The 17,102-nt window shown below is 41.8% G+C and overlaps 1 protein-coding gene across 4 annotated transcripts in view; it reads left to right on the top strand.

The window, feature by feature from the left end:
* The first annotated feature begins 15,297 nt into the window (after positions 1–15,297).
* Kalrn (kalirin, RhoGEF kinase) overlaps positions 15,298–17,102 on the top strand; it is a 531,501-nt gene continuing 529,696 nt past the window's right edge. For 2 of the 4 annotated variants that reach the window (XM_013019466.1, XM_013019468.1), the window contains exon 1: positions 15,321–15,514. In XM_013019466.1, the coding sequence (XP_012874920.1) occupies positions 15,448–15,514 (67 nt within the window). In that variant the 5' untranslated portion in view covers positions 15,321–15,447. Of the gene's footprint in view, positions 15,515–17,102 lie in introns of all 4 variants that reach the window. The other 2 variants (XM_013019469.1, XM_013019467.1) reach the window with 2 other exon arrangements.

The raw sequence follows: 17,102 nt of genomic DNA, 5'->3' as shown, positions 1-17,102 counted from the left end.
TTGGTCTCCCAGGGAAACTGTGTTTGCCTTAGTGACAAGTTCAAGGGTTGTATTTCCAATGCTTTCTGGCTAATCTGCCCCATTCCTGACAAATGGAGGCATGTTCACAAACCATTCTCACAGATCTACATGTATATGTGTATAGATATCCCTACATGTTCTCTCTGTCTAATAAAAGGACAAAGGATGTTCTCTCAGTCAGGGCGTTAATCAGTTACACTGTATTATCTCTAAGAAGAATGGAAACAATGGAGAATCTGGCATTGGAATTTATTGTAAGTCATACTTAAAATGGTAGTGATGGTAAGATTTGAGTTAGGGTGGAAGGTAAAGAGTAGAGAAAGCGTGACTCTTCCAGGTTCTCCTCCAAAGACAGGTATGCAGTCACAACACAGTGTGTTCCCCGTGCTCCAGAGCTCCCCTGCTCCCTGGCTGGGGCTGGAGGAAACCATTGCCTTTCTGAAGGTTGCCAATTTTGGATTTTTTCACTGAGGAAATGATCTTGTATTCCTTCGTTTTTAGGGCAACCAGGATGGAAAACATAACCTCAACTATCTATGATGCAATGACCCAGAGAAAAGTTGCTTCACCATTTTCTTACTATAAGTAGGAATTGTATTTATTCCTTTAGTGAGCCTGGACTATCAGAGGCTTCGGACAGTTACAGCTGAGTAGCCCTTCTCACAAATCTGGCCTTTGGGGTTGGAATGGGGTCTCAATACTAGTTCTGCTTCAAAAGATAAAAAGTAGAACAAATAGCAAATGGTTCTTTAACTTCTGAGGTTTCCTTGTTTTTCTGCCAAGAGCGAGAGCAACCACTGCTTATGATTACCTGGATGGGAGAGGGGGCTTAGGGATCATGAACAGTGCAGAAGAGAAGAAGTAATCCAACCTGGATGAACAGTTTTCCTTTGCAGTCTTCAGTGTCTCTTGGCTCTGGGCAAGACACCGTGTGAGGTCCTGGGTAGGATGGCAGTGTGGTGAGATACAAAGGGGCAATGATGTCCATAGGTAGGACTTAACAGTTTGTTGAGGTCAGTTGGGTGAAGGTCCATCTGCAGACAGCATAGAATGCAATGATCTGATGACCACTGATTCTATTGGACATGTTAGAATGATACTTGGTAGAATACACTTATAAGGGAAAGACCATCAATATACATTATGACAAAACTGAACTACATAATTTGAAAACAGGGAGGGGGAAAATGGGAGACAATGATGGAAGTAGTGACATTGATCAGGAAGCATTACACTCGTAACTTGATTTATTAAATTGTAATCTCTTTGCACAACTGTATAATAATAACAATTACAATGGTAAAAGGAAAGGCCACCCCCACACTATAGATTCAGTCTTCTTCATTCTCTAATGCAGGGCTGATAAACTGCATCAAGTATTTTTGACTGCCTGGTTCAAATTCAAGAGATACACTTTAGGCAAACTTCATTCCCCTCTGAGAGCCTCTTCTTTCTGATACCTGGTTGATCTGCTGCTGGGTCTTGACCCCATACCTTCCAGATGTCCATCCCTTATGTAAGGCACACCATAACCACTTCTCAGAGTCCCTGTGGCTGCCCCAGGTGGGATCTGCACAGAGGGACATCCTCAGCAGCCTCCTCACTGCCTGCTGCCACTTGCTGAGGAGAAGCACATAAGCTGCACATCGGTGTTTGGAAAAGTTAATGCTTTCAAGATGAGCTCTACACAGTCTTAGCACGTCTGTCTCTCTCTCTCTCTTTCACCAGCTGAAAGAAAAGAAGCATTCTTAGACAATTACTCCCCAAGGGAGTCCAAGAACTGGCTTTGTTTATTGAACGTTTTTAGTTACAACACGTGAAGTTCTGGGATTTTTTTTTTTTTACTGTCAATTTATTTCTTCTGTTTTTGGTTATAGGGATAGGGAAGATGAGTGAATTCTCAATTAACAGAGCACTTGAAGATTTCAAAATTATGAAAGGCATGTTCTTACATGGGTTCAATTGTTGAGTCTTTGGGATGAATAACTCAGTAAAATGTGACAGATGGAACTCAGGCTCAGAGCTTACCTCAGGCCATCATTGCACCCAGATGTCCAGAGTCATTCACATGCAGCTGTGTGGAGTCACATTCCTACCTGAAAGGGGCCATTTCCTCCTCCTCCACATCTTTACAGTGTCTGCTTATAGACACACCACATAATTCATAGTCACAATCAGCATTAATCTTCATTTACTCTCTGTCACCTCCCACTACCTGCAGCTCCCCACACCCAGATTCTACTAGAAGAAGGGATGGCACATTTGAATCAGAGCCCATTGTACAAGGAAGGATGGCCCACTTGAAAGCCCACATGTTAAGGCTTTTCCTGCCTTGCTTTTGGCAGATGTCAAAGGATGGTACATCCTTTTCCTATCCAATTTACATTGTGGATCCAGAATCATTATTATGAGGCTCTGGATAGTTCCTTCCCCTTGGTTACAGCTGGAACTTGAGATGAAACAGTTGCCATCACAGACCAAAGTCTCCTAAGGTGTCTTGAGTGGCTGACAAATGAATAGTCTGAGGTTCTTCCTGAATGCTCCTTAAGTTCATGGAGAGCCCATCTAGACCCTTGTGATGTATGAGGGAGGTGGAGCAAAGTTGAGGGTAAAAAGAATTTTCCTTATCTTGGGGTTCATTTCACTTAGCATCATTTTATATGGTCATACATACATAGAGGTCTTTCTTTGTTGTTGTTTTTAATGTACTATGTAATTTTTTTGTTTCCTTTGTATGTTCTTCTCCCTATGGTATATCCCCTGTTGTCACTGTACTTGATTTTTGGTACCCTACATCTTGTATAAACGTTTGTCCAATTTGGGGAGGGGAAGGGGGACAACAAAATGCTGAAACAAGGACACAGGATGGCCCATTGCAACAATGATACCCACAAGACAGTATATTGGAAATGAACTTTACAACTTCAGGCGGGGTGAGGGGAGGAGTAAGGGAGGTGGGGGAGGGAAGGCATATTGGGAGAACAACAAGGGAAAGGGTAACAATGCTCTACAAGAAATGTACTCATTGCCTTACTCATGCAAGTGTAACCCCTCTGTACAATGAAATAAAACTATAAAAAGGAATTTTCCTGGTACAGTCATAAAATTTCATCTGCTTGACATTTGTGCAGGTGGATAATCCTAGGGATCTGGTTATTCTGACCTGTAGGTTGTCTGACCATCCCACACTCCAGCTCTTATGAGGAGGGAAAGAGAGGTGGATACTGTAGCCTGGCCCTAAGAGGGAAATCTTTTCAGAAAAGATCTGAGATGTTCCTTTAGTCAGCCTGAATGTTTCATGCTCTGAAAATTACCAGAGTAACAAATGCTTATGCTAAATTTTATAAGACACAATTATCTTAACTTCTTTCTCCCAGTTCTCAAAGATACCTTACTGTTAAGTTTGGTATATATCTATAGGAACTCTTTTCTGTGTACATGTGTATATTTATATTTCTGGATACTTATCTGTACGCATTTTTTTACTAACAAGGGGATAATACAAGTTGTTTTCATTTATTTTGAAAACTGCATTCTCCCAACAATAGAGTGTGGATATCCCTTCCTATCATTCCATATCAAACTGTGTCTTGTTCATAGTTTCCAGTATCATAATTTATCTTTTTTTATTTTTTATTGTGAAAATACTGTACAGAGGGGTTATAATTACCTGGGCAAGATAATGAGTACATTTCTTATCAAGCATTGTAGCCTCCTCCTTTGTTTCCCCTTCCCATCCCATCCTCCCTCCACCCCCACCCAACCCTCCTCCCCCCCTACCAAAGTTGTAAAGTTTGTTTTTGACATAATGACTTGTACGTCTCATTGTTGCAATGGGTCCACCTGTATCCCTATTTAAACGATTTGTTTTTTTTCCCTTCCCCTCCACATCATAATTTATCTAACTAGCTACTTATTGTAGGACATTTAGGTTATACCCTCCACCTTTTCTTGTGAATAGTTTTATTTTCTTTAAGTAGTTGTGCAAAGGAGTTGCCATTCACTGAAGCAGTTTATAAATACAGTGTATCTTGATCAATGTTACCCCTTTCAACATTCTAACCCACCCCTTCCACCTTTCTTATTTATTATTGTGCTTTAAGTTTTGCTATTAAAAATATACTGTAATGTGTGTGGATTCACACAAAGAGATTAAAGACAGTTCTGTAGGTGTAGTATAGCTATTTCAGCAGAGTCTTAGAAGTAGAATTGTTAGATTGAAGGCCTACAATTTTTTAAATTAATTTATTTATTTTTTATTTGTGAACATACTGTACAGAGGGGTTACAATTACATGGGCAGGATAATGTGTACAGTTCTTACCAAGCATTGCAGCCTCCTCCTTTGGTTTACCCTTCACATCCCTTCCCAGCCTCCCCCCTCCCCCCCAATCCCAACCCTTCTCCTCCCCCCCTTCCCCCCCCACCGACGTTGTAAAGCTCGTTTTGGACATGACAACTTATACTTCTCGTTGTTGCATCAGGTCCACCTGTATCCTTAAACAACTTTTTTCCCCCTCTCCTCCACAAGTTATACTGACATCAAATATAGTGAAAGCAGGGGTTATACTGTGGGGGAGGGACATACAAAGCAACAAAGAGGTAGTCTTATAAATGCGTTAGAAACACATGCATGAAAGAAAAAACATTAAAATACATGTCTAAGGGTTCAAGGGCCTACAATTTTTAAAAATCAGTTTACTATCCTACAAGGCTATGTATTTGTTTTTGGCAATTCAATAAAGTGTGACATGCTTTAATTTGCATTTTCCTGATTGTTAGTAGAAGTCAGCATCTTTTCCACTTTTCTCAATTATTTGTATTTGTCTGTGAATTATCTGTTTATATTTTTCACTATTTTTATAAGTAAAGATCATTAACTTGAAAAAACGATCTTAGTGAAAGTGCAGCTGTGGCTCAAAGTGATAGAGTGCTAGCCTCAAGTGGAAAAACTCAGGCCCGAGCCCAGGCTGAGTTCAAGCCCCATGATTGACAAAAGAAGATTTTAAGAGGTTATTTGTAAATTAAAAGTTTTAATACTTTATATTGTTGCAAATGTGGTCATCATCAGCTAGATGACTGCCTATAGTACTGTTCATGTGTTGGCAATTTAATCTTTGTTTCTGTATGGTTTAAATATATGTAAATGTGATACACTATAATGTTCGAAATTTTATATAATAGCCAGACACTGATTTGAGGTCATCCTGAGCATACTGGTAAGTCTCCTTTTCAACTGATCACTGAACACTATGTTGTGCACCTAGCTCCATAGAAGGCTGAGATCAGAAGGATCATGGTTTCAGATTACCTGAGACAGAAACGATCATGAGACTCAATCTCAATGAAAGAAGTTGGGCATAGTGCTGCCTGCCTGTTACTCAGCCATGGAACAAAACAAAAAAATAGGATTTGTAGTAGTTTCAGCACATCCTTAGGTAGAAGTGAGATCCCATATAAAAAATGACATGCCAGGCACCAGTGACTCATGTTTATAATTCTAGCTACTCAGGAGACTGAAGTCTGCATGATTAGATTTCAGAGCCAGCCTGGGCAGATAAGTCTGTGATATTCTACTCCAGTTAACCAGAAAGCTGCCAGATTAGACGCCTGGCTCATGTGGTAGAGTACCAGCCGTGAGCACAAAAACCCAGCAAGAGTGTAGAGAACTTAGTTTAAGCCCTGGTACTGGACACACACACACGCACGCACGCACACGCACACAGACCCAGTACAAAAAAAGGGCTAGAAGAATGGCTTGTTGATAGAGTACTTGCCTAGTAAACCTAAGGCCCTGAGTTCCAACCATAGTTCTGCCAAAAGAATTATACAATATAAAGGTCTTTGTATGACCTCTGTGCCTGTCTACTAAGCCACTTGTCCCATAGGATACCATTAGAATTAGTTACTTGTGAATCTTTCAAGTGATTCTTTTTGAAAAAGTAAGTAAATCTAAATCTATATTTATTTTACTTTTTATCAAAAGCAAGTGAATACTGGCTACAGTTTGAGCATACCTAGTCTAAAAATTGATGCTACAAAAGTTTTGGAGTTTGCATCATTTAAAATTTTGGAGTTTTAGATTAGGGATGGTGACACAGTAAACTCTATGAAAATATTAAAATATCTGAAAAACTCTGAAATCAGAAACACTACTGGTCCCAATCATTTAAGATAAGGGATACTCAGTCTCTATATTGTTCTGTAGCTTACATTTTAAACCAACAATAGTACATGTTGGAGATCTTTTCATACCAGAGAAAGCCACATAACTTTTTTTGTCAGTTGTAGGGTTTGAACTCTGGGCCTGGGTGCTGTCTGCTCTTCAGCTCAAGGGGAGCCCTCTACCACTTGAGCTATGGTGCCACTTCTGGTTTTCTGGTAGTTAATTGGAGATAAAAGTCTCACAGACTTTCTTGCCTGGGCTGGCGTTGACTCACCATCCTCAGATCTCAGCCTCCTGAGTAACGAGGATTACAGGAGTGAGCCACCAGCGCCTAGCTCATAATCATATTTTAAACAGCTGCATATTATTTCATCATGTGAGTATGCTACATTCCATGCCTGTAATCCTGGCTACTCAGGAGACTGAGATCTGAAAATTGTGGTTCAAAGCCAGCCTGGGAAAGAAAGTCCATGAGACTTATCTACAGTTAACCACCAGAAATCAGGATGTGATACTGTCACTCAAAGTGGTAGAGTGCTAGCCTTGAGCAAAAAAGCTCAAAACAGCTCTCAGGCCCTAACTTCAAGCCCCACAACTGCCAAAAAATATTGAGAACTGTGTATCCATTTGTATCTTCATGCAGGTATTTAAGTTCATTTTTAAATCATAAATTTAAGTGGTTGCAAATAATGTAGTTGCTAGCCTGTTGCATATTGTATGTAGCCTTTAAATACATTTTTTCATAGTCTCAGAGCTGCAGATTTATATGAATTGGAAGAGGCAAGTCTCATCAAAGCAAGCAGCCAAATCAGATATTTTCACTTCCTGTCATAGAACGTCAGACTTCTTTTTAAAATTCAAGCAAGTGTGTTAATTAGACACCCTCTGTGACAACCCTGTCTTCACAATTCTGATTCCAAAACTGGTAGACAGGTAGATAAATAGAGTTACCATGCTTTTATCTTCTAGAAGAAATGCAGCACAGTCCTCAAAAAACTTTCTTGGTTGAGCTCATTTAGTCTGTGGCTTTTACTACTCTTCATGCACAGATCACACTCTTTTATTTTTCTATTGCACTATAAGAATTATCCTCTATGGGGCTGGGAAGTTGGCTCAGTGGTAGAGCGCTTGCCTCACATGCATGAGGCCTTGGGTTCAATTCCTCAGCACCACATAAGCAGAAAAAATCCAGAAGTGGTGCTGTGGGTCAAGTGGTAGGGTGCTAGCCTTGAGCTGAAGAGCTGATGGACAGCACCCATGACTGACAAAAAAAAAAAGAATTACCATCTAAATAGTACATCCTTAGGTAGAAGTGAGATCCCATATAAAAAATGACTATGTGAATGCTTAATTTACCATCAGGAACTTAGTTTCTCATATCATCATTGCTGAGGAACTTAAGAACCTAGTTTCCCATATCCTTATTGGTGAGGGCTCTATGGATCCCATGTTCATGATGATCAACTCTAATCCTTGTAGTGTATTTTCTAGCTTTACTGGGCAGAAGTGCTGAGGGGGCTTGTTTGGCAAAGTTTTTGGAGAGTGTAAGGGAGAGAAGGAAGACTTCCTCATCACTGATGCTCTTATGGAACTTTCCAACACGTTAGGAAGCAGGAAGATGCATGCTAGCTAGATAAGTTGTGGAAGCTGGACATTTTTGCTTCTCTTTATGTAGGAGGTGTCACTAGAATTAGAGGGGAAATAAAACCTGAGGATCTTCTCCTTCTGAAGGGCAGTAGAACAGCCTGGAAGACCGGGTATCTCCCAGACACAGGCCACTTGTTCTAAACTCAGGATTGCATGTGGGCTACTTGGCTGTAATCAGTGGCAGAGTGGACATTGGTTTTTAACTTGTTTATTTGTCCTGGTAGATCTCAGGGATTAGGAATATCAAGCTGATGGAGAATATGCTGTCCTTTTACTAGTAGCCACTGTGTTTGGTGCATTGTGTTTTATGTATGTTATTTTGCTTTTCTTCATGGAAGTTGAAGTTTTATAGGATTGGTCTTTATACAAAAGATGCAGAAACTGAGATTTAGGGAAGTTAAGTGATTTTCCCCAAGTTACTCAGCTATAAAGAGACTTGGGATTTCAACCTATTAGGTCTGATTCCAAAGCCCAGGCCCCTTTCCCTGTACTTATAATTAATAGTTATAATCAAAATGATAAGATTTATAAATTCCTAGGAGTCTGTTATTTTTAAGAACCATAAACAGACTTCATATGTGGAATAACAATCATCACAGCTGATCCTTATCTTTCAGAAAATAAGAACAAAAGAAGAAGTAATCAAATTACCATTATGTTGTTCATCTTGTTGCCTCAGCTGGTATATGTATATGTGTGAGACACTGAAGGCATTAATCAGTCTAACATTTGGGTTGAATACTACTGGGTTGCCCCATACAGACATTAAAAAGTTTTCAAAAAAGAAAAATCCTAGAGCATATAGAAACATGTTAGATACCTATCTACCAAGAAATGTATGCCGGTGGCTCATGCCTGTAATCCTAGCTACTCAGGAGGCTAAGATCTAAGGATTGCAGTTCAAAGCCAGCCCGGGCAGGAAAGTCTGTGAGACTATTACCTCTAATAAATCACTGGAAAACCAGAAGTGGCGCTGTGGCTCAAGTGGTAGAGCGCTCGCCTTGAGCTGAAGAACACAGGGACAGCGCCCAAACCCAGAGTTTAAGCCCCATGATGGACAAAAAATAAAATAAAATAAAATAAAAAAAGAAATGTATGCTAACCAAAATGTAGCATTCCTCTGATGATATAGTGGACTCTGATTCTGTTGAGCTTTATGTTCATGATTATCAACCATGATCATTGTAGTGTGGTTTCTAGCTTTACTGGGCAGAAGTGCTGAGTCTGGCTGTCTGGCAAAGTTTTTGGAGAGAATAAGGGAGAAAAGGGAGAGGCTTCTATGTGGGCTGGGTGAGGTGTGATATTTCAGTTATGACTGGCAACTTCAGTTTTCCTGATTTTCTGTGAGCTGGCAGAATTGAAAGATGTGAGGAACATGTAAGAAGAGCCAAACCTCCTGAGGGGTAGCTAAACCTCTGGTCCTGCATTGTCCTCTGGTCCTGTGGTACCCTCAGGTCAGGGAGTCATTACACCTCCTTTGGTGGGTGAAGGCTCTCAATGGGATGGCTGGGGGAGCAATGTTATTGCTATGAGGGAAGTATAGGATGTAAAAATGAACCTGGATAACTTAGGTCTCTTGGGTCAAGTTCTGAGGTGGCTTCTTCAGCAATTTCCTAGTTTTTTTTTTCTTTTAAATTCCTCTGTTCAAGAAGAACCACTCCAGCTGGGTGTGGCAGTACATGTCTATAATTCTAACACTCAGGGACTGAGGCAGGAGGATTGTGAGTTTAAGGCTAGCCTAGGCTACATAGCAAGGCCTGTCCCAAAAACTAACCAGCAACAAAAACACAACACGAGAGAGAGATATAGATAGATAGATAGAGAGAGAGAGAGAGAGAGAGAGAGAGAGAGAGAGGCAGGCAGACAGACAGACAGAGACAGAGACATCAGAGAGAATATATAGAATTACTTTGTAATTTAGGTGCTTTGGCAGCTAGCCTGTAGCCATGTTCTAAGTAGTGGGTCAGGAGAGGGAGATAGAAAGGATGAAGGAAACCAGTTCTAGAGAATTGCCATCAACAGGTGGTGTGGCAGAGATATGCCTATGAAGACTTAGGAAAGAACCATGAAACTTCCTCCTTTGACCCTAAACACCCTGTTCTTACCACCTTCTGGAGACCCAGACTTCACTAACCAAAACATTAAGCTCTCATCACCTTAGAGGGGATGAAGTTATCATAATATTTTTCATGAGATGTAATTAAGAGGAAGAGGGCCCAGAATGAGTGGGCTTTACAAGGCAGACAAAACAGAAAAGGGTCTTGCTGTTGGTTTAGGGGATGTTAGGGAGGTTCATATGGCAGTAGATTCCTGTGGATTCTACCATGGATTTCTAGTGGCTTCTAGGCACATTAGAAATCCTTACAAAAGGCAGAAAGGAGGAATTAAGCTCCCTATTTACTAGTGTGGTTTAGACCCCAGTATAGCAAGAGGTTGCATGAAATCAGCTAAGGGATAATTAAAGATCTCTGTAGAGGTTGGGTATTAGCAACATTACACAGAAGGGAAAAAAAGTTAATTAGAATTCGCTCCTAACCTGCACCCCCTTCCCCAAACTTGGCTTGATACTGGGGTGACATTTAAAACCATTGTACAGATATGCAGTGAAACTGTGGAGAAAGGGATGTTTTCTGAGCCTATGAAGAACTAAGGCTCATTTCTGTCTCTAGGTATTGGGTGTCAAGCCCTCGCCCTCTGCTGGGCCTCTCTAGAGCCTCTAACAGTGAACCCAGAGGGACTTCCTTCTTCAACACTAAGAGTGGGGAGGGGGGTGGGGAGGAGGGAAGGGAGGGAGAGGGGAGAATGGCTATATTCTAGAATTCAACTAAAATACAGTAGATCCCTGGTTTTCACAGGTACATGGTTCCAAGGAGAATGTTGTTCTGGAAAAAAATCTTAAATGATCAGGTTATGCTCCTTGATTGATTTTTGCCATAATGCTGTTCAACTTCCTCTAAGAGTTTAACCACCTTTCAACATATCTAAAATTTTCACTAACACTTAAATTAAGCATATATCTCTTACCTTGGTGTTTTAGGCATCATTTGATTTTTTTGGGGGGGACAAAGTATATTTTCATAAACTAAAGAGTAGGGGGATCATGTACAACAAATGACAATTTAAACACAATTGATGCTAAGGTGGGACCAATTTAGGGCTCTTTCACTTTGTGTGTGTGTATGTGTGTGTGTGTGTGTGTGTGAGAGAGAGAGAGAGAGAGAGAGAGAGAGAGAGAGAGAGAGACTCCTAGGACTTGAACTCAATGCCTGTGTGCTATCTTTGAGATTTTTTGTTTTTGTGCCCAGGGCTAGCAATCTACCATTTTAGCCATAGCTCCACTGCTATTTTGGTGTTTAATTGGAGATAAGTATCTCATTGATTTTCCTGCCTCGGCTGGCTTCAAATCATGATCCTCAGATCTCAGCTTTCCAAGTCGTTAGGATTTTAGGCCTGAGCAACTGGCTCCCAGCTCCACTTTAACTTAGATACAAAATGTAAGTGTGGGAATTAAAAATTTTTGTTTCTGAAATTTCTTTTGGTTGTTGAAAATATATTGTTGTAATTTTGACTGTACTTGGTCAAAACTATGGGTAATCAAAGCACAAATGAATTGGAGGTTAAAAGAGAAGAGCAGTGGCAAAAGCAGATAGATCACCATCTTAGAATCATCTGGGGAGCTTGTTAAAAATGTAGGCCTTTGGGAGTGAGGCCTTGTTGTCTGTGTGGATAGCCAACTCTCAAGGTGGTTCTGCTGCCCATTAATCTTTGAGAACTCTGAGATAGCGAATGTGTGAGGTTAGCAGGGAAAGGCCTCCTGGGAGAGGTGGACTTGAATTTCAGTATCTAGGTGATACTGTCCTCAGGTGTGAACTTAAGGAGCCTGTTTACCTGGGGACACCAGGTCCTTATAGGAGAGACTAGCAGGTGTCCATCCTGTCCCTTGAATGGTGTCTCTAAGAATGTGCTGCTATTAGCTTCCTTTCACTACTCAGTGCTAATTACTAAGGGGACAGAAGTGCAGTGGGAGGTGGCTGACGATGGCGTCTGCTGGAGTGTTTGGTTCATGTTGCAATTGAAGCGCAGCTTGCAGGGCAAAATGGCAGCTTGGTCGAGCCCACTTCCTGAGGTGAGGTGGGAGGAGAACACTTATGTCTGTGGACAGTTTTTACTCCAATTCATGGATGCCAGCAACTGGCCAATTCTTGTGAACCTTTCTCTCAGCAGATAGTTCAAGTGCTTGAGCTAGGGCTGCTGAGGGAACGGTGGTTATTGTCTGGGAGGTGAGGAGGAAAGTATTTGGGAGATGATTGGTTCTTTCCTCCCTCAATGCTGCTTGCCTTCTGCTCCATCTACTTGTGCTGGCTTTATATGATCAGGAACATAGTGTTTTCCTGTTGGGGTGGGCAGAGAGAGGGAGAAAGAACAGTGCCAAGGAATGTAGAAAAGAAGAGAACATATTTCCATTATGACACTGAATAATTGTTGAGCACCCAGACTGGCAGTGGTCTTCTGCAGTGGATGACTGTTGATGGCCTGGAGGCACTGTCTGTGCCTGGGGGATGTCTCTGCTCTCTGTAGGATGGGCTGGAGAAAACAGGAATGGCTGGCTTATTTGACCATAATGAAAGAAGGAGCCACCATGGAAGCATTATTTAAGACCAGATAGCAACAACAACAACAACAACAACAACCCTACTAATAAGGCTGTGGCCTTATTAGTAGGCCTTATCCTGGCCTTTCTAATTGCACTGCAGCTAAATGGCACCTCTGGCAGTATCTTGGAACATTTTATTCAACTTTTATAGGGGATGCATTTATAGGAAGGCTTATGAGATTCTGTGGGAATAGAAAACAAAAAAAAAACAGTGGTGGGCTGAGGATTTCTGAAGAGCCCAGCTTGATGGACTAAAGCCAATCTTGAGTAAAATTCTGGCCTGAATAGGTTCCTCTTGAGCTTGGCCCAATGGGTAACACTTATGTTCTTGTGTTCTCTGTGTGCGGGGGAAGCGCTTTCACCAATGTTGTTCTTTATCAGTCTTTGTTCACTTTTCCTCAGAAAAATGAGGCTATTTGGAATGTTTGCCCTTGATTATTAGAGTAAGAGACAGCCTCCGCCAGGCCCAAGGTGAGGGGAGGACTTGGACCATCAGCACTCTTGTAGCACTCTAGTTTAAACAGTGTGCACATGGGCATTGGTACTATCTGCTTCAAGGTAGATAGATGCTAAGAGCCTCCCATTTCAGATTTCTCTTGAATTAGGAAAAGAGGCTTTGGTGTTCTTATTTGGAGATGTAATCTCTGGGAAGTTATAAGCTGGGGACCAAAGGAAAAGATCAAAGGCTCTTGATCAGTCTCAGACCTACTCACCCTGTGTCCTTGGCATGCCAAACTTCCCTGAAGGAGCCCCTAAAGACAGCTATTGGCAGACAGCCCCACTGTGAAGGGAAAGATTTTACATTTCCCAGAGAACTGAGGACAAGAGATACTCTTAGAGAGGAGACAGATTGCACCTACATATCATCTGACCTTATGCATGTTGTTTAATCTCCTGTAATGTGTATTTGCTCTTCTATAGTTGGAGGAAGGTGATTTCTGTCCAACAGACCTTGCAGGGATCTTAAGAGGCCCAAAGGAGTTGATGGATGTGAAAGTACTTTGTGAACTAAAATGTACTGGCCACATGTGAGTGATGGATTCTTGTTATTCACAAAAGGGGAGACTGTGGGTCACTTCTCTCTAGAGAAAGGAGGGGAGCTTTGCATTCTTGTGTTAACTACTCACTGGAGTCTTGTCCATTTAAGGTAATAGCAGAATAATATTAACAGAACCCGAGAGGTAGCTTCTTGGGTGGTGATATCTCTGCTCTAACCCATTCCCTTTAAGAAGAAACCATAAGGCAGAAATGTTGCTAGGCAGGAGCCTGTAGGTAGAAGTTGTAGACTCTGCCTACTTTCTCCTTCTCCCTCCGAGGCCCTGCTTCCTGGACATGGCTCCTTTCTAGCTTGAGCCCTGTGGAAACCTGCAGCTTCTCTCATTTTCAAGTTCCTAGGAAGAACAAATGCTGATGAAGTTCTGCTTGAACCAGCTGTCTAACAGACCAGGAGGCTACAAGGCCAGCATTTCTGTTAGGTTATTTTGTACAGCGGAACCAAAGCTGTGAGGACTGTGCACATGGCTGCTGGATAGTTTTCAGACTTGGAAGATGAGGTTGTCCTAGACCTAGAGTCCCATCAGATTTCATTTCTGTGAACAGGACTCCAGGTTACTAGGGGAAGAGCCTTACCAAGTATGCGGCTAGCTTATTGACTGAGCAGTTCTGAGGAAGGCAAGCACAGGGCACCCTGCCATCCTGCTTGAGGTCTTAGTTAATGGCCAGGAGCTGAAGACCCAGAGTCCATTTTTTCCTTGCCATACAAATGGAACTATTTGTGGTACCCAGATTCATTTGCTTGTTTATTGATTTAATTAGCAGTCATTTGAGTACTTGTGGCATCTAAGGTACTATATAGTACTTGGGTTCTTTGGAGGACTCAGATGATTGAAAAGCAGTTTCTCCCTTCATGAAGTTTATGGTCTGGTAATACACAAGAAAGTGAAATGAAAATGAAGGTAAAGGAAAATTGATGAAGGAAGGCTACTTGGATTCTATGGCTCTTGAAAAAATTAGATGGCTTTTGCCTCGATGAGAGGGGAAGTGAGAGGGAGTACTGCTGAAAGGAAGTACAGAATCAAAGGCATGGGTGAGGACCCGGTGGAAGTGTGAGATACTAAGGATCTGTCTGGCATGATAGATCAGGGAAGGGAAGGCCAGGGAGAACCTTCAGTCTGCTACAGTCTGCCAAGTGGAATACCAGGAATGCTGTGTTACTCCTGTATTACTCCTTTGAGCCCTATAATAATAATGTGATACAAATATAGGTTCACAGAGGAGGACATTTGAGCCAAGGGATTTGAAGTAGCTTGCTTAAAAATAGGAAGTGTTAAGTTGTAACCAGAATTTGAACTAATGATAATAGGAACTCAGAGCCTATGTTGCCTGTCCTCTAATTGGATCCATGGACGGATATATGAAGAAAGTATTGTAAGCCTTTTTCTGATCTAGTGGCTCTAGCACTCTTGAAGGAGGAGTACTGAGGGCCTCACAGTGAGGCAATCAGGCTCCTGACCTTCTGGACTGATGGTTTAAGCATCTGGCTTTCCAGTCTCTACCCTAGGATGGATGTTACTGGCTTCTGTGTGGAAGGAGAAGCTGGGATAGTGGGAGATACTGGAATGAAATTTAAAACATGGCTTTTCTTTCCTAAGACTATCTCAAACCTCACCTCTTTGCAAAAGCCCTCTCTGACTCCCTCCCCCGCATCTCCAGCCTCCCCTTGGGTCCATGCAGACTCGGTCTGCACACGGCGTTGTTCTGCACTTGTTCCTTTGTTGCTGTGAAACGGGCTCCCGTCACAGTCAGCCTCTGTGTGGGTGGACTGTCTTTACAGGCAGGCATTTGCTTAGAGGAGGCTGCGTATAAGCCCACCATCCAGTGATTCTGGCCTGCTCGAGTCGGTGGTGGTGGGATGAGGCTCTGCCCAGGGGACTGGCTGTGAAGGATGAGTTCAGGGTGGGATGACGGACCGCTTCTGGGACCAGTGGTATCTTTGGTATCTCCGTTTGCTCCGGCTGCTGGATCGAGGTATCATGGTTGTGTGTATGCTGACGTGTGTGTATATGCATGTGTGCATATATGTATGCATGTGTATGTGTGAGAAAGAGACAGGCATAGAGACACAGAGAAGGATAGAGCAGATAAGTGAGTTGGAGCAAAAAGAGACGGAAGGAATGAAGCAGTAAATAGCAAACCCATGGAAAGTAAAGACCATTTTTCTGGGAACATATGTGACTCAGCTGGGAATGGAGAGCACAGAGCAATCTGGGGAACAGCTGCATGTCAGGATCACAATTTTTGTTGGGTTTTCATCAGGCTCAGGATTGTGGTCAGAGACAAGCCTTTGCCTTGACAGGTTCTCCACTGAGCATCAGAGAAGTGGTGCAGGAAGGAGAATAGTCCTGGCAGCAAGAAGCTGGGGTAGGGCAATGCAAGCTCAAGTCAGCTGTTTCACTACCCAAAGCTGTGACCATTAGGAGAATTTGTGTGGCCTTTCTGAGTTTGTTTCTCCACATGTGAAATGGGCATGGCAGGACCTACTTGGTATGGTAGTTCTTATTTAATTCATGCATATAAATCATAACATCATTGCTAGTGTGCACACTCAGGGTTTAGTAAAGGCAAAGTTCCTATCTTCCTGCTTCTCAGGAGCTACAGAACCTGTCCAGAGGATATCTATCTTTGTTGATTTCAGTCAGAGTTAGCACAAAGTCTTTCAGTGGTTAGTGAAAAGACACAAGAGAACCAGTTTTATGCCTTAAGTTAATCTTGACCTTAATAAATTTCACCATCAATTATTAATGTGATCAAAATCCCCACACAAATCCAGACGTTGTGTTCTAAAGAAAAGCCATTGTAAACTTTGTATAGAAATTGATTTTTTTTAAATGTTGAATGTTCTTTTTAAGAGCTTTGGACTCCTTTAAGAAGTTTTGGCAAGAGTGAGACCAAACTCCTGATTTAAAAAATGGTCCTGGGAAAAGCCCTACTACATATCCCAAGGTGTGTTCATTTCCATCAGAGATAGTCTTAGGTGTGACAGGAAGTCAGATGGAAGCAGAGAGCTGCTCAGAGCAGGTGAACCAGGGTCCTTGTCAGGAAAGAAATCAAACATGGAGGAAACCAAACAGCACATTTGGAATGCAGTCTTTCACTAGCACTGAGACACAGACTCATGGGACCCAGACTTAGATGTAATGAGGATGTAATAATAATAGTACAAAAGAAGTTTACGCTGAATATGTTCCTTCAGTTTTAAGAAAAACCCAAATAAATGTAGATATGTACAAAAAGAAGATAGAGGGGAGTCAGAACTTCATACTGATAGAAATCATAGACTAGGGAAAAGGAAAGAAAATCATCCCCTTATCTGTGGATCTCAGGCAAGTTATTTAACTTCTATGTGCTTTCTGTCATTCCTAAAAAGAATTGATGATGATGGTGGTAGTACTAATTTAGGGGATTGCTGTAAGGGCTTCTTTACTACTTCACTACACATTAAGTACTTATCTCAGTGCCTGGCATGAACAAAATATCCTCTAAAGTTTAGGTTTTAGTAACAAGACAGTTAATTGTTACTCTCCTATCAGCATCCTGGGAAAGACAGGAACAGGTG

This window comes from Dipodomys ordii, unplaced genomic scaffold (assembly GCF_000151885.1).
Source record: "Dipodomys ordii isolate 6190 unplaced genomic scaffold, Dord_2.0 Scaffold45, whole genome shotgun sequence".
NCBI lineage: Eukaryota > Metazoa > Chordata > Mammalia > Rodentia > Heteromyidae > Dipodomys > Dipodomys ordii.
This window is presented reverse-complemented; position numbering and strand designations above follow the sequence as displayed.